Source organism: Neovison vison, chromosome 11 (genome assembly GCF_020171115.1).
Source record: "Neovison vison isolate M4711 chromosome 11, ASM_NN_V1, whole genome shotgun sequence".
NCBI lineage: Eukaryota > Metazoa > Chordata > Mammalia > Carnivora > Mustelidae > Neogale > Neogale vison.
In genome coordinates, this window is record NC_058101.1 from 67,448,163 (window position 1) to 67,471,039 (window position 22,877).

General features: G+C 54.9%; 1 protein-coding gene across 1 annotated transcript in view; it reads right to left on the bottom strand.

Annotated features, from left to right (window-relative positions):
• Nucleotides 1-22,814, bottom strand: part of CFAP99 (cilia and flagella associated protein 99) — a 29,051-nt gene extending 6,237 nt beyond the window's left edge. Inside the window, exons 1-10 of the mRNA XM_044267916.1 lie at nucleotides 22,704-22,814; nucleotides 12,156-12,300; nucleotides 11,235-11,329; nucleotides 9,576-9,688; nucleotides 8,309-8,486; nucleotides 6,782-6,862; nucleotides 6,555-6,629; nucleotides 5,440-5,511; nucleotides 5,181-5,269; nucleotides 4,310-4,514 (exon numbers count right to left, since the gene is read on the bottom strand). Coding sequence (XP_044123851.1) covers nucleotides 4,310-4,514; nucleotides 5,181-5,269; nucleotides 5,440-5,511; nucleotides 6,555-6,629; nucleotides 6,782-6,862; nucleotides 8,309-8,486; nucleotides 9,576-9,688; nucleotides 11,235-11,329; nucleotides 12,156-12,300; nucleotides 22,704-22,814 — 1,164 coding nt within the window. The remainder of the gene's footprint in view (nucleotides 1-4,309; nucleotides 4,515-5,180; nucleotides 5,270-5,439; nucleotides 5,512-6,554; nucleotides 6,630-6,781; nucleotides 6,863-8,308; nucleotides 8,487-9,575; nucleotides 9,689-11,234; nucleotides 11,330-12,155; nucleotides 12,301-22,703) is intronic.
• Nucleotides 22,815-22,877: the final 63 nt, after the last annotated feature.

Genomic DNA, 22,877 nt, shown 5'->3' on the forward strand with positions numbered 1-22,877 from the left:
GGGCACTTAGGTGGCTCAGTGGGTTGAGCCTCTGCCTTCTGCCCCGGTCGTGGTCCCAGGGTCCTGGGATCCAGCCCCACGTCGGGGCTCTCCGCTTGGTGGGTGGCCGGCTTCCCCCTCTCTCTCTGCCTGCCTCTCTGCCTACTTGAGATCTCTCTCTCTCTCTCTGTCAAATAAATAAATAAAATATTAAAAAAAAAAAAAGACACACAAGACTAAGTGTCGTCTCTACCTGAACCAGCTTTGCTACCTTAGGCCCTGCCAGTGTCTTTGCTGGTGAGTGAAGACAGGGGTACCCAGCTCCTCAGCCCCTCCAGAGGGGTGCAGAAGGCAGGTGGTGGGAAAGGCTCCCGTGGGCCGGGCCGTAGTAGTGGCCATCACCTCTGACCAGCTGAGGCAAAAGTTACAGTTAATGCTGTAAGAGTCATCACCCAACATGAACCATACAAGAGGAATTAAAATCCCTTTCTCTTCAAATATTTAGTGCTGTCTAATCTGCCTTATTTATTTATATAAAACATATTAGTCATGTAAATACATGTAACTGGACATTCCAGGAAGGGGAGGGAAGCCAAATGGGTTGGAAGTGTCAGAGGAGACCACATGGCAACCTGCCTTCCACCCCACCCAGCGGTAGCAAGAGTGGTGTCTTTGGAGGCCTGGTGGTATGGACACACTCCTGACATGCTTGCCAGTGGAGGCCAAATGGGAAGCAAATATAAGGTACTGCCAATGATATTGAAAATAGTAAAACAATAAAGAAAAGTCAATAAAACAAAAAGCTGGCTTTGAAAAGATTGGTGAAATTGACAAATCTCTAGCAAGACTTGCAGAAGAAAAGTAAAAAGGCACAAACCTACCAATATCAAGAATGAAAGAAGTTATATTACTATGGATCCTACAGACACTAAAAAAAGGATGATAATAAGATATTATAAACAACTCTATATGCATAAATTTGACAACTTAATGAAATGGGCAAATTCCTTAAAAAAACACAAATGAGGGGCGCCTGGGTGGCTCAGTGGGTTAAGCCCCAGCCTTCGGCTCAGGTCATGATCTCAGGGTCCTGGGATCGAGTCCCGCATCGGGCTCTCTGCTCAGCAGGGAGCCTGCTTCCCTTCCTCTCTCTCTGCCTGCCTCTCTGCCTACTTGTGATCTCTCTCTGTCAAATAACTAAACAAAAAATCTTAAAAAAAAAAACACAAATGACCACAACTTACCCGTTATGAAGCAGATCATTTGCAGAACTCTGTAACTTTTATGGAAATTAAATTTGTAATTTGAAAGCTTTCAAAAAACAAATCTCCAGGCTTAGATGATTTCAGCAAAGAATTGTGCAAAATGTGAAAGAATTGACACCAATTCTATACAATCTCCCCCAGAAAATAAAAAAGAGGAGTGAATACCTCCAAATTCATTTTATGAAGCTGGTATGACCCTGATACTGAGACCAGACAAAGTCAGTACAAGGAAGAAAACAACAGACTAACATCCTACATGAAACTATATGCAGAAACAGTTGAGCAAAATAAAAACAGTGGCAAATAGAATCAGCATGTGGACAAAGAATTATATCTCATAACCAAGTGGGGTTTATGCTAGAGATGAGAAGCTGGTTCAATATTTGAAACTCCATCATGTGGCAAAGAAGTCATCACTTTATCATGAATCTACTACTTTCACAGCCCAAAGAAGAAAAGTACACAGTCATATCCATTGATGCAGAAAAGCATTTGATTAAATTCAGCACATTTTCATAATAAAAACTTGTGGAACTTCATCAACTTGATGGAGAGTATGTCCACAAAAACTTATATCCAACATCAGTAATTCACAGTGAAAGACTGATTTCCCCTGATATCATGAACTAGACATAAATGTATGCTCTTATTCTTAGCTGGTACAGTCCTGGAAGTTCTAGCCAGTGCAATAAGCCAGAAGAGCAAACAATAGAAATGCAGTTCAGAAATAAAGACATGAACGGTTCTTCACAGATGACATGGTGGTCTACATAGAAAATCCCAAGGAATCTACAACAAAATTGTTTGTTCTAAAAACTTAATAAGGGAGGTCAGCGAGGTCACAAGATATAAGATCAATTCACGAAAGTCAATTACATTTTAATACATAGACACCAGAATTAAAAGTACAATATTACTTAAAATTTCTCAAGAAAGTAAAAGAAATACATAAGCACAAATCTAACAGAATTATGTACAGGACTTGGATACTAAAAACTAGACGAAAGAAAAGATTTAAGTAAATGGAGAGACATTAGTGTGTTCATGGATTGGAAGACTGAAATGGTTGGCCATGAAAGTGGATCCAAATCTCAGACCATGCACCAGAATAATCTTGGAGTGGATTCGAGATCCAGACGTAAAAATGAAACATAAATACTAGAGAACACATGGCAGTAAGAACAAGAATGAACTATTGGGACTACATCAGACTAGAAGATTTTAGCACAGCACAACCAACCAAATGAAAAGGCCACATATGCAGTGGGAGAAAGCATTTGCAAACCGTATAGTCCATAAAGGGTTAACATCCAAAAGAACACAAGGTACTCCTATAACTCAATAACAACACAAACAAACAAACAAACAAAAAAAGCCAAATACCCTGACTAAAAAATGGGCAGAGAACGTGAACATGCTCACCTGTCAGGACAGCTGTCATAACACAGTCAAAAGACAGCAAGCACTGGGGAGAATGCGGAGGAAAGGGGACGAAAGGGCCCTTCGGTGGGGGGTGCAAATTGGTGCAGCCATTACAGAAAACAGTATTTTAATTTTTCCTCAAAAAATTAAAAATAGAATTATCAGTTAAAAAAAAAAAAGATTCTATTTATTTGAGAGACAAGAGAGTCGGGGGGAGGGAGAGAAAATCTGAAGCAGACGCCACGCTGAGCCACAGAGCCCAACATGGGGCTCGATCTCACCATGCTGAGTTAGTGACCTGAGCTGAAATCAAGAGTCGGACGCTTCACTGACTGAGCCCCACCCCCGGCGCCCCTGTCCCATCACACACCTTAAACACATGAGTCTCACTCATCAATCACGTCTCAGTAAAGCTGTGAGAAAATGGACAAAACCCACAAAGAGCTGGTTCACAGAAGTCACAGAAATGGGTGTTAATCCACGAAAACATGCTCAGCCCCATACCTCACAAATGACGGGGATGTCAGCCCTGCGTCGAGATGCCATGTCGCAGCCACGGGTTCAGGGCAAATCTCTGACGTCAGTACAGTGTACTGGTCCTGGGGGCCCAGCCCCTCGCACACCACCTGCAGCTGGCGATGCGGCCTCTCTGATGAGACCGCGTGGCCCGGACATTGTGGACACGGCCACACAGTAAAAGCCCTGTGTTCCCTTATTTCCTGACTTAGTGACATCCCCTCGAGTTCACTTTGAAGGTCTCCCTCCTCTGACCCCAGAAGCTTGCTCGGAGGCCACACTGATGCCGTGTGGAAGGGAAGAAGGAGGGAAGAAGTGTGTGTGGGCAAGTGAACACATTCACTTCGAAGGAATCACAAGAGATTGTCCAGAAATTAAGGGAAATAAGCTGAGGGGGTAGGTGGAAATGGGTGCTGAAGAAGGGACGTTTCTCTGAGTCTATTGTTCATACCATTTTGACTTCGTATTTGCAAGAAAGGAAACTAAAAAGGAAGGAGAAGCAAACCCTGACATCTAACAGAAACAGACACAGACAAGTTCATCAAAAAGACGTTCAGGTGATGGCAGGTCAGACACATGTCTGAGGATGGGGGGCTGAGTCAGGCCACGGAGCCCACGCCACTCGGAGGCCATCTGTAAGGAACAGGCTTTCGGGGAAACACAGGTGGGGGCCCCCACCGAGGCGGCCTGTCCAAGCAGGAGGACGACCCCAGATGGATACGTCTACAGCTTCTGACATGGTATCGCGGAGGCCCACAGACCCTCCTACGAGTGAGGACCCCAGATGCCAAAGTGCCACATTTTGGCTTTCCAGAAGTTTCTGCCAGAACTTCAGGTCTTCCTTCAGTGTGGATGTGAGGGCCAAGTGACTCTGCTAGTGGGGGTGGAGGTGTCTGGGCCAGAAGATCTGGCCCGACAGTGCACTCAAGAGAGCCTGGTGGTGTCTGGGTGGAAGGGACAAACCACACATACGATGGGGCTTGGGAAAAAATGACCCAGGGTGGGCCTGCAGGTGCAACCCCAGGAGCGGCCAGGACCCCGGCTCTGGACAGCCCACCAGCTTCTGGGAGCCAGACAGGCCTGCCAGCTGGCCCCAGATTCCCAGTGGCCCCGCAAGGCTGAGTCACCTCCTCCCTCTTCTGGTTGGCCTTCTGTTTGTTCTCCTGCATGACGTGCTGCCGGGCCAGGATGGCCTCCTCGCGGCTCAGCTTCCCCAGCAGCCGCCGGCATTCGCCTGCAGTCAGCTCCTCCTCCCGGTCCTTCGCCTGCATCTTCTTCTGCCACTTGAGGAACTCAGAGAAGTCCCCGGCCCCGTCCACAAGCTGATCCACCCTGGGGAAAAAGGGCAAGAGGTGGGGCTTGGGTTCCCCCCCCGCCAGGTCAGGACATGGGCTGGCTACCGCCAGGATACCACGAGCAACCCTGGGGACAGTGGCCTTCACAGGTGCGGGGCGCTCTTCGCCCAGCACCCACCACATCACCGACCCGCCCGCTGTCCACCTGTCCCTGTCCTGTGCATCCAGCCTTCAGCCACTTGTTTGTCTACTCACCGGACTGTTGACCTTCCCCTCATCCACCTGTCTGTTGGCCACCCCCAGTCCACCCGTCTGTCTGTCAGCCATCCCTCTGTCCACTTGTCTATCCTCTCATCCATATGGGTGACCACCCAGACTCCCACCCACAGCCCAGCCCATGAGGTAAGCACAGGGGGTCTGCTGTGCTGGTGGTCTGCGGTGGGAGAGGGCATCAGGTTGGGGTCTGAGAAGGAGGTGACTCATGAGAGAGGTTTGGGCTGGGCTAGCTTTCTGCTAAGTCCCCTTCTGTCCCGTCCATCTCCCTCACTGAGATGGATTCTCTTCCTTGGATACAGCTGTGACCCCAACACCAGCTGGCTTGCAGACCCCACCAAAGCACCACTGCTGCTGGGCCCCGTCTTCTCCCAGAAGAGCCCTGCCCTGCCCCCTCCTCTGCAGGGGGGTAAGGAGGGGCCGCCCCCACCTCTGCAGCTCTTTTTCCACCTGCTGCTGGTACAGAGACCCTTCTCGGAGGATGGCAGCCGTATTCAGCTTGACCGGGACCTCACTGGGCTGCAGGAGAGAGGACGGTGAGGGGAGACTCGGGGCAGCAAGCTCCCCCTTGCCCTCTACACTTGCCCTTACCTCCGAGACCCTGGGCACAAAACAGGCCAGGAGGTGGGTGTACAGGGACTGGGGACCAGTGCCCGTGCCCACCTGGACCAATCAGGAGCACACCTCACCTTGTAGAAGGTCAGCTTTGAGGTCTTCACAATTTGGGGCATGAGCTGGAGCTGCAGCTTCTTCTTAGAGTCCTAGAGAAGTCAGCACCTGGTATTTGTGCCTGCCATGGGCCCTTAAAAGCACCATGAGCAGGTGATGGGCCCTGCACCCCGGGAGGGCCAGCACTCCCGCCCAGGGCCAGTTCCCAGCCCGCCCAGGCATGTGTCCCCCAGGGCAGCACCTCTGTCCTCCAGTGCCCTCTCCAGCCTCTCTAGGGTGTTGGACCTCCCAGATGAGGACAGAGAAAGAGTGGGCCTGTCAGGCCTGGGGGCAGCGGTTCCCAGTCAGGGGAGCTTGGCCCCCAGGCCTCGGGACCCATCCCCGCAGCTCCCCGGGGCTAGCTTCCACAACCTTTCCTGGCAGCCCCCCAGGTTTGCTCTCCACCTGCTGTAGCTGCTCTGTTGCCTCCCAGGACGGGCCGCACAGCCCCACTGTGCAGAGCCATGGGTCAAAGGGCACCCCCTGGGAACCCAGCTATCACCCCCACTCTCCTGCCTGCCCCAGGTGCTTATGGGGACCACAGCACCTCTGTGTGGCTCAGCGGGCGCGGGGGTCAGGGGGCACAGTGAGGAGGGCAGGGAGGGCCCAGCTCCTAGCAGCCACCAAGAACAGGTCTTCCTTGTCCTGCTCCCTTTACTTTTCCCTTATTGACAAACATACCGGGAGTTTTATTATTCTTATAGAAGTAGTAAGTACTCAGAATGGAAATCTGGGGACACCCAGAGAGTGCCAAGGACATGCTCCCACTGAGGTCTGGAGGGGTATCTGCACCTGCACCCTCAGGCTGCACTCAGCTTGGCTCTGGGATGGGGGAGGAGTGGGAGCAGCACTGTCCCAGCGTCCCAGCCAGGAGTAGGGCAGAGCCCCCGGGAGCACCGTCCCATTCCCAGCCCTGGGGAGCACTTTCCCAGCCAGGTGGGGAGCACTTTCCCAGCCATGTGGGGAGCCTGCCCCTCTGTGAACTGCTGGAAGGGCTAAAGGAGGGGTTCACGGTGTGGCCACTGACAGGGCATGGGGAGCAATGTTCTCGTGCCACCGTGAAGACTGACCCAGGGTGTGAATGGCTGGGGGTTACCTGCATCGGAGGCTCCCCCTGGGACCGGGGCACCGCACACCGCATCTCCTCAATGTTCGCCTGCAGCAGCAGCTCCTGCAAACAGCCCCATGTGGCTCTGGCCCCAGTGGCCACCAGTCAGAAGGGATGAGGGCACTCTCCCTCCACCTTCCCCTCCCCAACCCTCTGTACAGACCCCCCCCCCCCAGAGGGCTCTAGGAAGGCAGGTCTCAGGGCAGACTCCTCGCCTCTGCCTTCCAGCGATTAAACCTCTTGGCCATCTCCAACAGCTGCTGCTCCTTGGGCGGCTGGTAGGTGCTCCTGGGGACCTGGTGGGATGGCGGGAGAGGAGGCTGAGGTCAGCAGCTAGTCTTGAGGGGAGCGTAGAGGTGCCGGACCACTACTAGCTGGCTACGGGTGCGGGAGAAGCAGGGCTAGAAGGGAAGCTGCTGAGCTCTGATTGGGATTCCCTGGGTGCTGGTGAGGGGAAGGAGGGAAGGGAAGGACGTCAGGCCTGCAGCAAGAAGGAAGGTAGCCGAGCCTAGAGCCCAGGCCCAGGAGACAATGGAGGAGCAGGCAGGTGATTGGGTGGCCAGGGGACAAGGGAGGAGGCCGGGAGGGCAGTTGAGGCCAGGAGAGTGTCACAGAGCCCAGGAAAGTGAGTGTCCTGGAGCCCAGGGAAGGGAAGGAAGAGACCTGAGAAGTCTACATTGGGTCTGGTCACAGGGAACCTCACCAGCCTGCAGGGGGCAGTGTCCGTGGGGGGTGGGGCAGGGACAGCCCAGAAAGCCCTGAGCTCCAGACCCGCACTCCTGGCCCTCTGCCCTGTGTGTCTAAGGAGCATCCAACTACTGGAGGGACCTGACCCAGGTGAGGGGTTTACAGAAAGCTTCTCTGCGCAGACAAGCTGCAATGACCTAAGGGTGGTAGAAGTGGGCTGGGATCCTGGGACCCCCCAGCACCACCCCCTTACCCTCCACACAGTCCTCAACTCTGTGAGGAAGCCAGATTTGTTCCAGGAAGCTGAGTCACCACAGGTGCTTGGGGCAGGGACCACCGCACCCTGATCAGGGGATCGGCTCCAGGGGAGGCATGCCACCTGAGCGGGTGGTGGAGTTCTTGGCCCTAGATGTCCTCTCATGGTCTGGATGGTTCACTACAATGATGGACGTTTGCCCAAAGATAAAGGGGACCCACAGAAGCACAGCTAGAACGCGATCCAACCAGAGGCAGTCAGTTCTCTGCAGTCTAACCCAGATAGAGCTTTTTCCTGGTATTTGCGATACAAAGCATCCTGACTGGCAGGAGTGTCACCGAGATAGGGAGAGGGAGAAGAGAGGGAGGGGATGAGGTCTAGGCAGAGGGGACAGATGTGCAAAGGTGCTGGGGCGGGGGCAGGCCCATCTGACTGGGGTCACACAGATAGATGTTATTGTCAGCCTGTGGCCTGGAGAGCACAGAAGAGAATCTGGGGATTCATGCTGCACTGTGTGTGATGTAACGGGGAGGGAGAAGTATCCTGCAACAGGCTGCAAGTCCCCAGTCCAGAGGAGCCTGAGCCCCATGGTCCCCCAGTCTCATTTCACGTCCCTGACCAGACCTCAGTATGTGGAGCCCAGTAATCTACTGGGCAGGCTCTGGATTGGCAGGAGGGGTCATCAAACACTCTTAGTCTGGACCAGAGTGCCCTCAGCCCTGGGGAGAGCCAGCTGGCCCCTGTGCCTGTGGGGAGAGCCAGCCGGCCGCCTGTGCCCACAGCAAACGCCTGCACTTACTGGTTTTGATTTGGCCACGACGGGAACTGGCTCGGGGACCGGAATGGCGCGGGGCCGGGGGACAGTCAGGTTGAACTCCTTGGGCTCTGTGACCCTGGCCTTGGTCTTTGAAAGAGGGAGATGATTGGCCATCACTTCCTCCAGCTGGTGGATCAGCTCCTGGACCTCCGGCTGCCATCTTGAAGGCAAAGGTGGGAGCAGCCACTTATGGCCACTTGCAAAGCAGGTCAATGAGGGCGTGGTCCTTGGGATCCAAAGGATGCCCCCAAGCGCCTGGAGTCTATCCCGGGGTGGGGTGATAATGGCTCCAACGCTGGCACTGTACTAGCTCCTCCCAGAGTCACACAGCAGGTGGGGAAGCCCTGTGTTCCCAAGCCATGCTGGTGAGGGGAGTGAATGGGGAGCTGGAGGGACGGGGCCTCACTGCGGGGGCCCAGCGATCTGAAGAGGAGCAGCAGTGGGGATGTGGAGCTAATCTGGGCCACCACATGGCCCAGGGGACAGAGGCCAGGGCAAGCTGGAGAGTGCTGGAAAGTTCTTGGAGCTGTGCTGTTGGTGACAGCTGGAGAAGGGTTCCAGGGGTGGGGCGGGGGTGTCCCGGAGCAAGATTTGGGCAGGGCATTGCCCACACCAGCAGCCTGGCCTGTGGGGCTCCCCTGAGGGCAGGCATCATGCCTTGGATAGCTCCTCCCCCAGCTTGAGGACCGTGGCCCCAGAGGAAGGGCGGGCCTGTCTAAGGGCCAACAGGGAGTGGGGTCTCCCCAGGTCTAGGAACGGTAGGGCTGCATGGGGCTGGGGGCAGGGGGCAGGGTACCCTGGAAGCAGGCTGACCCAGAAGTAGCTCTTAGGCCCTGCAGCCCGAGCACCTGCTGGCAGCCCTGTGGATGGACCGTGAATCCAGCCCGGCGGAGACTGAGGACTCTGAGGCCTTTCTTCTGGGGCAGGGTAGCTCCAGGGACACCCCATGGCCCCAGGGCCAGTTTCCTTCCCACAGGACTTCTGCCTCCTCTGGACTATACCTAAGGTGGTCTGCTTGTCAGAAACAGTCTCTCCGGCCCCAAGAAGACAAGGTGGACACCCCCCCCAGGCCCTATCAGAAGGGAAGCAATGGGGGCAGCTTTACCCTGCCCCCCATGCTGGTCCTTCTGAGGGTCCTGGCCTGCACCTATGAAACCAGCATCTGCCCAAGCCTGTCAGGGTACATGCGGACAAGCAGTGAGGGTGGCTTTGTGGGGTGGGCTGCAGGGAAGCCCCCAGCGTGGCCCACCTCATCAGGGGGTCGATCCAGTTCTCTCTCACATGGGCGGTCTCATAGATGAGGCTCCACTCATCCTTGATCCATGAGCACAGGTTTAAGGGGTTGAAGAAGAACCCAAGGAACTAAGGGAGAAACAGGAACCACTGGGGGTGGTCCTGGGCTCCAACCCCCTCATCCTGGACGCCAACCCCCCATGTCCCCTCCCACAGAAAGCCAGCATCCAGAGGGTGGGTGCGGCTAACATACCATGAGAGGAGACCTAGGCAGGAAGCCCCTCAGGACAGACCCTCTCTCCCTATAACAGAGACAGATGTCTAACCCCTGCCCTCCTCCACTCTGGGGAGCTGCCCCTCACCGTACGGGCTTCTGCACATGGTATCTGGGCATTTGGGGCAGCCCACCCCAGTCTTGTAGCCTGCCCCGGTCAAGCAGGGCCCACCCCCGCTGGTGGGGACCCTGTGCTTGAGCCAGCTGCCCAAGACCTGCACGGCCCACCCCCCACTTTTTTTTTTTTTTTTTTTTTGCTTAAAGATTTTATTTATTTATTTGACAGAGATAGAGAGAGAGATCACAAGTAGAGAGAGAGGCAGACAGAGAGAGAGGGGGAAGAAGGCTCCCCGCTGAGCAGAGCGCTCCATGTGTGGCTTGATCCCAGGACCCTGAGATCATGACCTGAGCTGAAGGCAGAGGCTTTAACCCACTGAGCCACCCAAGCGCCCTGCACCCCCCACTTCTGGAGAGTTCTTGGTGGGGACAGACGGACAGTGGTCTGCCCCCCCCACCCCGTTGGCTCCAGAATTCAAGAACGGAGTTGCCCTGTTTTCTGCAGTCTGCTTCTGCTCGCCCAGGGCAGTGATGGTGGTGGGCCCCAGGAGCAAGCTGCCCTCAAGGGATTGAGGATGTGTGCTCGGGATGGGTCGGACCCCACCGCAGCAGAAATTTCCAGCGGCTGGGGGCTCCTAACGGCTGCTTTCCAGCCACGGCCCTCAAGTGTAACAGTTCTGGTTCTAGAAGGCACAGCAGAGTTTAGCTTCTCAGGGGAGGCTGGCCATCTTGGGGAGCTGGAGGCTTTTGTAGAGCCAGCTGGCTGTCACTTGGGGAGGCCGTGGCCCCAGGAGGAGCTGTCTGCCCTGCTGAGATGAAGCTCAGGCCCTAGCTCTCAGTGAAGGGATTGCCAGACCCTGCTGGGGGGCTTCTCTGTCAGGGGGTCCTCCAAGCTGAAGCCACACTCCAGCTTGGAGGGACTTGTCTAGTCAGGGGACCACTCCAGACTACTCAAGCCAGGCTCCCCAAAACCAGCTGGAAGGGGAGGCCACATGCTGCAGTCCCCAGGGAGAGCTTCGTGTGGACAAGGAAATAGGACGTCTCTGTCTGGTCACTCACTGCTCACTGTACTGTGAGCAGTGGGCCTTGAGGACAGGTCACTTACTGGGGGCGGGCCAGGAAGCACAAGAGTCGTGTGTCGGCATTGGCCTTTGGCTCAGGTTGTGATCTCGGGGTCCCAGGATCAAGTACCGCGTCAGGCTCCCTGCTCAGCGGGGAGCCTGCTTCTCCCTCTGCCTGCTTGTCCCCCTGCTTGTGCGCGCGCGTGCTCTCTCTCTCTCAAGTCAAATAAACAAAATCTTAAAAGAACAAGGCGGAGACACAGGGTGGGTGGAGGGGCCGCACCTTGTGCATTTTGTCCACGGGCTGGGCCCTCACGATGTCACAGAAGAGCTGAAAGCCAAGCTCCTGCAGCTGGAACATGGCCAGGTAGCAGATCACTAAGGAGACAGGGCTGGTGAGCGTGGGGCCGACCCTGGGGGGTCCTCCCCCCGCCCCCCTAGCACTGAATCTTGGGGGAGTCAGCCAGAGGCCAGGGCCTGACAGGTGCACACAGGCCCCAGGCCCCACCACTGTCAGGGTGGCCGCTCCACCTGGCAGCCCGGGAAAATGACAGGATGACAGGATTGCAAAAATGAGGTCGTGTCACACTGGTGAGCGTCCCGTGGTGTCCGCCCCACTTCCACACACATTAACTCCTCTGATGAGTTCTCAGAAATGCCTGAAGGCCCCCGGATAGAAGTAAAATCATTTTGGATTTTTGTTTGTTAATTCTGAGAGACCAAGTAGCCTCGAACCAACTGGAACTTGAACTCCCTAGGCCAGGTGAGGGCCGTCCGAGGGACTGTTGGTTACACCAACGGGTAGGTAGGCCAGCGATGCGCAGTGGACTGGAGCGGAGTGTCGTGGGTGTGGGCGGGGCCTAGGAGCCAACTCCAGACCTGACCTCTGGCCACCAAGCTCAGCCCCCCAGCACCCCTCAGTCGCCATGCCCTGTCCCCCGGGACAGGAGCCCTGTGCTCTTCAGTAGGCCTGGAGTCTGTGTCCGTGTCTGTCAGGTGGACCCTGGCCTGTGCACTCACGGGCATCCCCGAGGACCCAGTGAGTTGAGGGCCCATGGGAGACGCCAGAAAGCAGGAGTGCCGTGGAAACAGCAGGAACCTGAGGAGGGTCTGTGCACTCCAACTTCCCCCAGGTCATCACTGCTGCTGCAAGTCTGGGGCCCTCATCACAAGGGCTGTAGGCCTGGCCCGCAGGGACACCTACCCTGAAAGAGGCTGTAGTCGGCCCGTGGGCACAACCAGCCGGCCCGCACGTAGAAGGCATCCACCACCACGGCCAGCAGCTTCCGGTACTCGAGGCACCCAGACAGCAGCTCCAAAATGAATGCCTGCTTCTGGGGACTCAGAGTCTAGGAGAGAAATAGCAGGAGGGGGCCATGGGCCAGGGCCAGGAGCCCCTCCATGCAGAGGAAGAGCTCAGCCAGGGTACCGTCCCCATAGCTGCCGGCAGGGCCTCCCACCCAGCGGGTCCGCCCACCTCAGGATGGGGGCAAAGACAGAAATAAACATGGAAATGATGCATTAAAACGAATGCCCGAAAGGACAAATGTGTGATTTCACGAATGGGAGGTCCCTGGAGAAGTCAGACTCCCAAGACAGAAAAGCAGGATGCTGGGGGCTGGGGGCGGGGATGGGCAGCTGGGGCTTCATGGGGACGGTTTCTGTTGGGGACAGGTGGGGATGGCTGCGGAAGGTGAAGATACTTAATGCCAATGAACCTTGTGTTTAACATGGTTAAGACGGTGAAGTCTGCCTCAAATGTGTCTCACCACAGTAAGAAAGATGAAGAAGCTCTTGTAAAGGTTAAAAAAGTAACCCCCAGAGAAATAAGAGAATGGTAAGGCAGCCTCTGGGGAACTCTTTGGGTATGCAGACCAGGAGGGAGTCACCAGTAATGGGGGCAGAGGGGATGGAATGTACCTGGTGGGGGGTCACGCTGGGGAGACTGCAACATTTGGTAACCTGTGTTTGCATGCGCTTATTCAAAAAAGGAATTGAGCTTTTGAAAATAAGAAGAATGAAAAAGGACGTCCAGGACTGCCCGCATGGCCGCACAGAGGCCTGGCATGGGGGAGGGGAGCAGGTGCTGAGGAGCCTTTCCTGCAAGCAGTCTGGGAACACGTTTCGGGCACCTTATACCCACCCCCCAACCGTGCCCTTCAGCCCAGCAATCACACTTCTGGGAATGGAAGGGAACTATTCAAAATGCAGGAGATGCCCACACACAATAAAAGTTCAGGGCATTTGAAAAGAAAACTTTTCAAGTGTCCCCCCCCCCCCATCATCTGCTTTGTTCTTCTCAATTTGGAACGTTGGTGCTTTCTGCCTGTGTCTGGCTGGTCTCTGTCACCCATCTCTCCCATTCCCTAACTGAGCCTGCCGGGATGTCGGCCTCGCACGATATACATGGAAAGACAAAATGTTTTCCGTCGGTGCTGGAACGTATGTTCAGCTTTTCCATTTTAGAAGAAAGAAAAATAATCCTGTATCATCCTTGAACGTATGTCCCAAGCTTTTCCACTTTGGAAGAAAAAAAAATCCAGTATCGTCCTGTGCTGTGAAGTTTAGACTAGTTCGTACATGTTGTATTAAACCTGCCATGTAGGGCGCCTGGGTGACTGAGTGGGTTAAAGCCTCTGCCTTTGGTTCAGGTCATGGTCCCAGGGTCCTGGGATCGAGCCCCACATTGGGCTCTCTGCTCAGCAGGCAGTCTGCTTCTCCCTCTCTCTCTGCCTGCCTCTACCTACTCTTTAAAAACAAAAAACAAAAAACCTGCATGTCAATTGTAATGTGAAGATTTTGTGAGCACTACGCTGCTTGGGATGCCTAAAGGTATCTGGCCGTATATGAAAGAAGTGCAGGGCAAGGGAAAGGGTAGGAGCCTACATGTCAGTGGTGGGAGTTGCTGTCTCCGGTGGGACAGGGATGGCAAGGCTGCCATGCCCTGATGCCCCGCAGAACTGAGAATGCGGCCCCAAGACTGGTCCTGCAGGGTGAAGTCAAAGTTCAGACCAGCCCCTGACAGGTGCAAAGCACATCAAAACAAACCCACCTGCAGGGTACCTGGGTGGCTCAGTAGGTTAAAGCCTCTGCCTTCAGTTCAGGTCATGATCTTAGGGTCCTGGAATCCAGCTCCGCATTGGGCTCTCTGCTCAGCAGAGAGCCTGCTTCTCTCTCTCTCTCTGCCTGCCTCTCTGCCTACTTGTGATCTCTATCTGATAAGTAAATAAAATTAAAAAAAAAAAACAAGAAAATTTTTTGGGGGGGCAATCTATTAAATATATTTGGGTATCTCGTTGTTTTAGTTTGAATTTTTTTCTTGTCAGTAAAATTTTCCTCTGTTTACCGGACATTTATTTGTACTTCTGTGAATTACCAATTTATATTCTTGGCTAACTTTTTATTGAGACAATATTTTTCTTAATCATTTTTATGAGCTCTCTATTTTATTTTATTTTTAAAGATTTTTATTTATTTATTTGACAGACATGCAGAGAGGTAGGTAGAGAGGAGGAAGCAGGCTCCCCGCTGAGCAGAAAGCTTGATGCGGGCCTCTATCCCAGGACCCTGAGACCATGACCTGAGCTGAAGGCAGAGGCTTTAACCCACTGAGCCACCCAGGCGCCCCTCTATTTTATTTTTTAAAGGATTTTATTTTGGGGGGGGACAAACAGGGGGAGGGGTAGAGGGAGAAGCAGGCTCTTTGTTGAGCAGGGAAACTGATGGAGGACTCGATCCCAGGACCTGAGCTGAAGGCAGACGCTTAACGACTGAGCCACCCAGGCGTCCCATGAGCTCTTTATATAGTGAGGCAAAAAAATGTGTGCACTATTATGATAGTTATTTTTCTGAGTTTTTAATTTGTCCTTTAACTTTATATAAAGTATTTTTTGGCACACAGAGCACACAGAGGTTTCTCTTTTTTTGCGGGGGGGTCAAATCTATCTTTTCCTTCATGGTTTCTTCCTGTTTTCATACTAATAAAACAGAAATGAGACAGCCTGAGGACTCCTGGACAAGCCACAGGACGTTGGAGAGTCTGTGTCCCCCATGGGTGTGCGTGGGACATCTGGTTGTTGTTTTGGCAGACGGTGTCATTCCCACTGGTACCATGGGGGCTGGAAGCCCAGGGAAGGTGTTCTTCAGGGGGCTCTGCGCCCAAGTTTGGTCCTGCCCTTACAGGAGGGACAGCACGGCAAGGGAGACAATGTGTCTCTTCCTGCCCCATTGGAGGTGATGTAGCCCCAGGCCCCTCCAGATTGGAGCTCTGAGCTTGAGCACCACCGTACTACATCCCTGGCCCCTCTCAGTGCCTGGAAGGGCCCCTGGCAGCAATGTTCTCACACTCATAATTCCTGCCGGCAGCCTGGCTCACGGGCTCCGGGCTCCGTTGCAGGCTCCTTGTCTCAGGGCCCATCCCTCCCGCCCAGTTTCTTCACTGTCTGCATGCAGCCCCTGGGGCCCCTCACCCAGCCAGCCCTCCCTGGACTCCAGAAAGCTCTGTCTGCTCCTTGTCCTCCCCTCACTTATCTGTCTGTGGCCATGCAGGAGGCTGGTCTCCTGGGCTTTGCCCAAACCTGCCCCTTCCCAGCCTTCCCAACCAAACACTCTCAGCTGTTCAGAAGAAACCCCCGATAGCTCCTTCTGCTCCCACCCCAGGGCCTCAGGGGCGGCTAAAGGAGCCAAGCTGCTTTCTGGCTTTTCCTCTTGCTTGTCCTCTATTTCCAACCTGGCCACCAAGCAATTCTTTTAAAATGGAAGTGACATCATGTCTGTCCCTCTTTAGAACCTTTCAGAGGAGTCCTTATTGTAGCCAGTGAGGCTTCTTCTGAGTCCGTACCCGACCCTGGCCCCACTCCAGCCATACTGGCCTCACTCTGCTTCTCCCGCATGTAGGATGTCCTCTCAGGGCTTCTGCACCTGTTCCCTCTGCCTGCAATGCTCCTCCTTGCGCACTTGCTCCTTCATTCCCAGCAGGAGTGCTCAGGTACTACCTGACCTGGGAGGTGTTCTGGACCCCACCACAGTCAGACGTCAGCCAGCTCCCTTGCCCCTGCGCATACTGGCAGTTGATCGCCCGTCTCTACAAGAATGTCACCCCATGCTCATAAGAGCAGGAACACAACGTCCTGTCTCTATGGGCTATGGTAGGGACCCAGAGACCCTGCTGAGCACAGACTAGGTGCAGAGTGGGGTCTCCATCCAGCCAGGCTTCTGCGTCAGTTTCCCTGCATGGTCCCCTGACCCCTGGGCTGTGCCCACACTGGGCGTTCATTGTCTGAGAAAGCCCGAGGAAGCTCGGGGCGGCCCCGCTGGCAGGCAGGAGAGCAGTGAGTCAGCGGGGTTGGAGCGAAGCTGATGATTCTGCAGGGTGCCTGCCTCTGAGGCTCAGACAACAGTGACTCTGCTTCTCATTCATTGCATCTGCGTTTAGGAAGCAGGAGTCTGTATTTTTAATAAGGTCAGAGCCTTGAGCCTGTGGCTGGAAGCCCTCATGACATCATGCTCCAGGCAAGGAGGTCAGGCAGGGCTGCACAGGGCCCAGGGGTCCTGGAAGATGCAGAGCCAAGCAGTAAATGACACCCTGGCCCATGGGTTAGGCTGGGTCCAGGGCCAGGTCCTTGCCTCCAGGGAACTCAGCTGGTCACAGAGGGGAGACCGAGGCCTGGTGGGGTGACATGGGTCAGAGGCCGCTGAGGCTCCTTCTGGCCAGGCTGGCAGAGGGTTGCTGGGGCTGGGTTGGCTGGGCTGACCAGGCTTTTCCTGAAAGGAGGTAGGGCCAGGCTGAGTTGCAGACAGGGCCCCTGTACCAGAGCTTACTCTTAACCCCAAGCTAGCCTTGGTCACAGAACCTAGAGGATGGTGGTCATCCAGGAGACACAGTGTTGTGATACCATTTTAGGCCTCGGTCCAGTTCAGGACTCCCAAGTCCATGGCTCCCGGCTGGCCCCCAGGGAGGTTAGCCAGCCCTTGGATAAGAGTTTCATGGAAAGTCCTGGGAGAGGACCAGGCCTGTGGGGCAGAGGACCCAGAGGCCTGCAAGCCTGCCCATGTTCCACCATCACCAGCTGCCTCCTGCAGGAGTTCCCAGACCGGCTTGCCTGCTGGTACCACAGAGATAGGGCAGGGCAAGACCAGGGTCCAGGGCAAGAAAGGGGCCTGGGTGCGGATTTCAGCGTGTGGCAAAATACCTAGGAGCCCTGGTCATCAGTGATGCCAAGAATGAAGCTAGGGAGAAGAGCAGAGAGAGAACGTTGGGGCTGCCAGATGTTGGCACAACCCCTCCTCCCCTTCTGCTGTCCAATAGAAGAATGCTATCTCATTGTGGATGGTGTGCTCAGCCCGAATTTTTTCCAGCCCCCTGCTGATGGAGCCATGTAAAAAAGGGCTTTAATTAATGAGATTTAATGGCAGATTGCCTGGTGTAGCCTCCAAGAAGGCTCTTAGAAAGTTAGGCAGATTCACCTGGCACCTGCCTTGTGCTGTTTGCCTCTCTCCTCTTTTTACCTGGAATATGGATGCAATGCTGGAGGCAGGGCAGCTGTTTTGTGACTGCAAGATAGAGGTACATTCTAAGGAGCGCCAAGCAGAGAGGAAGGAGAATGCATTCCTAATGGTACCAGGGCTGCTGAGCCCACCCTAGACCGCCTGTCTGCAGACTGCTTCCTATGTGAGCAAAAATACCTCTAATTTCTTCAAGTCATTGCTTTCTGGGATTGTCTCATAGTCAAACACTGTTTCCCAAAAGATACATGTTCAAGTAGATAGTTCAGACGCAGAAACACATACTGTTTCAAAACTAAAATAAGAGAAATGTTGATTAGAACTACCCCGAGCGCTCTTTCGCACCTATTTTTTTTTTTAAAGATTTATTTATTTGACAGACAGAGATTGCAAGTAGACAGAGGCAGGCAGAGAGAGAGGAGGAAGCAGGCTCCCCGCTGAGCAGAGAGCCCGATGTGGGGCTCGATCCCAGGACCCTGAGATCATGACCCGAGCCGAAGGCAGAGGCTTCAACCCACTGAGCCACCCAGGCGCCCCCCGCACCTATTTGACAATGATGAAACCAGCTGCCAGCGCAGTGTGTAAGCCAGGCTGGAGGGGAACAGACACTCCCTGACTGCCGAGGACACAGTCAGCTGGCTGTGTCTAGAGAGCTCACCAGGGCCCACTCTCTCTCATGGAGAAGCTGCCTCTTCTGGGACATGACCCCAGCTGCAGAGGCCCAGGCACACCCATCAGCCCCATGGTGCTTCTCACCCTGAAATACCAGAAAGGACCTCCAAGCCCATCAGGCAGAGATGGCTGCGTGATGGTCACAGCCAGTAGGAGGATGTTCTTGCATCCACAGACACGGAACAAGCTCCCAGGGAAGCTTCAGGGCCAACGGCCAAGTGCAGGACTGTGCGACCAGGGGCTACCAATGGCTAAAACTGTCCGAAAATTTTATACAAAAGTGATATTGTTTTTATATGTAAAAGATACCATGTAGATGTAATTTTTGACACCTGTAGTGTCTCTGCGACAGAGTCCTTCACGGTCTCTGGAAGGAACTACAGGATACTGGTCTCTGCTTGTCTCCCAGAAGGGCCGGTGGGGGAGGGAGAATCCTCCCTCACCAATGGACACAATTTTGGATCTTTTGGATTTTGGTTATTTGATGTCAATAAACAAGGCACTGAAACTCAAACAAAAATGATTTCCTGAGCCCAGGCCTCCTGTGAAGCTACTGACCAGAAGAATGAGAACGGCATTCTGGGATGTGGCCTCTGGCACCTGCTGCCTCCCGGTCAAGGCCATGGCTGGTGATTTCAGGCCCCTGGCCCCTGCTTTCCCCCCTACCTTCCTGCACGAGCCCCCTCCCCTTCCCCTAGTTACCCTCCCCAGCACCTCTCTCCCTGGCTGGGGGGCCTGGGCTGGGTGCTCAGCTGGGCCTCTCCCTGCCCTGCCTTACCCCTGAACTGTTGGACTGAACAACTGTCCAGTGCCTCTATTGCCAGCCCTGTGCTGACCATTCCCTTCTCTTGCTTAGGACTCACCTGCCTGCCTGTCCTTGCCTACAGCTGCCACAATGGCCCCGGGGTCCAAGCTTCTATGCACTCAGGCCCCACTGGGCCACTGCGCCCATATAGCACCTGCCACAGGTCAGGATTCCACTATCCCTGGCTCATGCAGACCCCTCTGCCTGGCAGATCCCCATTCTCCACAATCTCCAAGCCCTCAGGTGCTCACTCTCAAAGGCAGACTCTTGTTGGAGGCTGCTGAGACCTCATGGGCTCTGTGGAGACCCCACGCTGTCTGCTCTGCCCAGGACGCCCCCACCTGTCCAGCCTGGTGGCCCAGCCGTCATGCTGGCTGGCCATGTGGGGTTCTGGGAGTGCGCAGGAGGGGACGGAATAGCCCAAGGCAGGACCTAGAGAGTACTGACCCCCAGCATCATCCCCCTTCGGGAAACTCTCAAGTCCACCCACCATCATGGTGCTCTAATGATGCCTGTTCCCAAGTGACATTAACTGTGGGGGGGTCAGAGCTGGGAGCATGGGGTGGGGCAGAGGGTGGAGGGAGGAGCTCCTCCTCATTCCCGTCCCACCCTGAGGGCCTGTCTAGGGAGCCCAGGAGAACCAGGCTTTCTGGCCAGCGCAGGACGCCTGTTGGCAGCATGCCTGGTTGCTGGCACCATCACCCTCATCCCCACCTGTCCCTGCCTCCCTTCTCCAGCTCCAGCCGGTTCCTCCATATCGCTCTCAGGCCACTCTGGAGACTGGTGCCTGGAGAGGCTCAGCCCCATGTCTCAGCACCACATGTCTGAAGCGGTGACGGATCCCTGTGTGATCTATAGATCGATCTGCAGAGAGGAAGTCAGCGCACCCTTTCCCCAGCCCACAAGTCCCTGGACCTTTCCCCACTTTTCCAGCCAGGCTCCATCTGACCACCTCAGGTGCGCTCCTCCCCACCTGGTCCCCAGCATTCTGGCAGCCACCTGGTGTGTGCCAACCTGGCCCCTCTGTCCTTGGCATCCCTCAGCAGGCTCCCTGTCTGTGCAAATGTCCTGGGGCTGCTTAACAAATTGCCACCCACTTTGCAGCTGAAAACAATAGGAATGACAGAATTCCAAAAGTGAGATGTTGGGAGGTCGGCCCCTTCTTGGGGACCAGAGGGAGAGTCCATGCCATGTTTCTCTCCTGCTTTGGGTGGTTTCAACCGTCCCAGTATCCATAGCTCATAGATGTATCACTAAACTCTGCCTCTGAGGTTACATGGACTTCTTCCTTGTGTCTCTGCATCTGTGCCCTGATTTCCCTCTTCTTACAATGATGCTAGTCACTGGATTTGGGGCTCATCCTGAATCAAGGATGATCTTATCTCGAGATTCTTTTTTTTTTTTTTTAAAGATTTTATTTGTTTATTGGACAGACAGAGATTACAAGTAGACAGAGAGGCAGGCAGAGAGAGAGAGAGGGAAGCAGGCTCCCTGCTGAGCAGAGAGCCTGATGTGGGACTTGATGGACCCTGGGATCATGACCTGAGCTGAAGGCAGTGGCTTAACCCACTGAGCCACCCAGGCGTCCTTATCTCGAGATTCTTAATGATATCTGTAAAGACGGTGTTTCTCAGTGAGGTCACATTCACAGGTAACCAGTGGTTAGGACTGCAACTTATCTTTTTTGAACCACGAAACCTGCCCTTCTCTGGACTGCTGGCCCGTTTACATGCCAGGTCATTCTCTGTCAGGTGGCAGTCTTGAGCATTTGTCCAACAAAAGCAGCAGATCATACCAATTTTCTGACAACTGGAGACAAGAGTGTGTTGTCCCAGCTGCCTGGACTCGAGGTGGACATTTGAAAGGATCTGGGGGCCCAGCTGCCTCTCTGCCCGGTGTGAGCACCGGTGCCCATCGCAGAGATCCCGGGCGGCTCTCCGGGGCGCGGTCGCTGTGCTGATCTCCCTCCCCACAGAAACGCACACAGAGCAGGGTGGGCGGAATCATGCGGGGCTTGCCCATAATAATCTGTTGGTTGTGGGGAAAAACGCCCCACACTATTTGTTGTAACAAACGCAACTTTCTGTAACAGTTGTTATTTAGAAATAAAGACAGTAACTCCACTGTTTGTGCTGAGCAGTGGGGGAAAATTTTGGAGGGGCACAGGCAGGGGAGCCTTCTCAGAAGTGGAAGGTGAGATCCTCAAGGGAGGTCTTCCTTTTAGGACAAGAAGACTAACAGCAGTCATGGCTGCTGGGAAAGACCTGTGGCAGACAGAGAAGCTCAGCCGTGCCCTGGAGTAGCCCAAGGGGCCAGGCGGCAAGCAGGCGCTGGGGAGGCCAGTCCCTCCTGGGGCTGGAGCATTATGGCCTGGCCACCTCCCCACCAAACCTAGGCTCTGAGGGCAAGAGCTCGAAAGAATGATGCAGGGGCCTGGGGGGAGGAGTGTTCCCCGAGCCCTGCCCGGTCTTCCCCTGAGTGACACTGGGAGCAGGCCCTGGGTCAGCAGAGTCCCAAGCTTTCTCCTGTGGGAGAGGCTCTGGTTGCTGGAACCCCTCCAGCCTTTTTGTGTGCCTACCACCCAGGGCTCAGGACCCTTCAGCTGCCAGTTCCTACCTACCCCATCCTGTCTCTGCGTTTTCAGGCTGCCATACCACAGGCAGCCCATAAAGGAGGAGAATCCCCTACCACACCCCAAGGGAGAGGGAGTCCGTCTCTGGCCTGGGGCCTGGCAAAGGCTGCAGCTGAGCAGGTGGGGGGTGGTGGAGGCGGGGCCTGGTCACAGCTGTTCCCCAGGGGGTGGGCACTGAATAGCTCCCAAGGGCCCTGGTAAAGCAATCAGAGGCAAACTCGCAGTAAAAGTTTGTGGCGTTCACACCACAGCCCAGACTACCTTCAAGCCGCTGCAGGTGCAGTTGTTCTCGATGCTGGATGATGATGGTGGGTGGCAGGCGGTGGGCTATCCCACAGATTTTCCAATGGGACCCATGTTCCCAAAGTCCTGAAGGCAGGTCCCCCAGCAATGCACACTCCTGCTCCCTGGGCTCCGCCCTCGACACATGGCCGGTGGACACAAGGCCAGAGACCTCCATCCCAGCGAGGCCTCCGAGGGCTGCTGAGGGGGTGGGAGGGGCTAGAGCCACACCACTCCCATCCTGGGATCCCGCTGAGTGGTTTCTGTACACGCTGGAAATGGGGGTGGGCTGCAGTTGGGGCAGAAAAGGACAGGGACCATCCTGGGGCACAGGGACAGGGCTGAGTTGCCAAGGGGAAGGTCCCTTGTTTCTTCCAGGTGTGGATCAAAGAGGAAGGAGCGGCGGAGTGTGGGGGGGCTCCTTCGGGCTTCACTGCTCTGTGGGAGGCCAGTTAGCCCACTCACTGTCCGTGCAAAGCTGCCCCAGGAAGGACGCCACTCTCCAGAGTGGTGGCCCATTTAAGGTGACTCTCCCTATTTTTGGTTTGGGATGGTACCGCACAGGCATGTCCTGGGTTGCGGAGGCCTTATTTCTTTTCACAACACTGGGGTGACATTCTGATCAACAAGAGTGCCTCTTGAGGTCACACATGGTGACCTGCCCCTGAAGGGTCATTGTCGTGACCTACAGTGACACCAAGCACACCCAGGAGCTGTGCCCAAGGCCTCTCCCCAGGTCAGAAGGGAAGCAGCTGTGAGGAAGGAATTTGATGTTGTTTTGCTAGAAGGTAACTAGCTACATGGCAGGTGTCATGGGCACGCCTCGCAGCAAGCCCCGCGCTGCCCTCTGGCCCTACCTGTAGGGCTGTGGACGTTGCCTCCAAGAACTGCTCAGGACTGTCCTTCTCAGGCTGAAATTTGTTCAATTGCTCAATGACAGTTTCAATGCATTTTCCATAGTAGGCCATCTTCCCAAGGCAGGACCCTAAAAGCAAACCACTCCAGGTCACATGCTCCATAGCCTCAGCAGG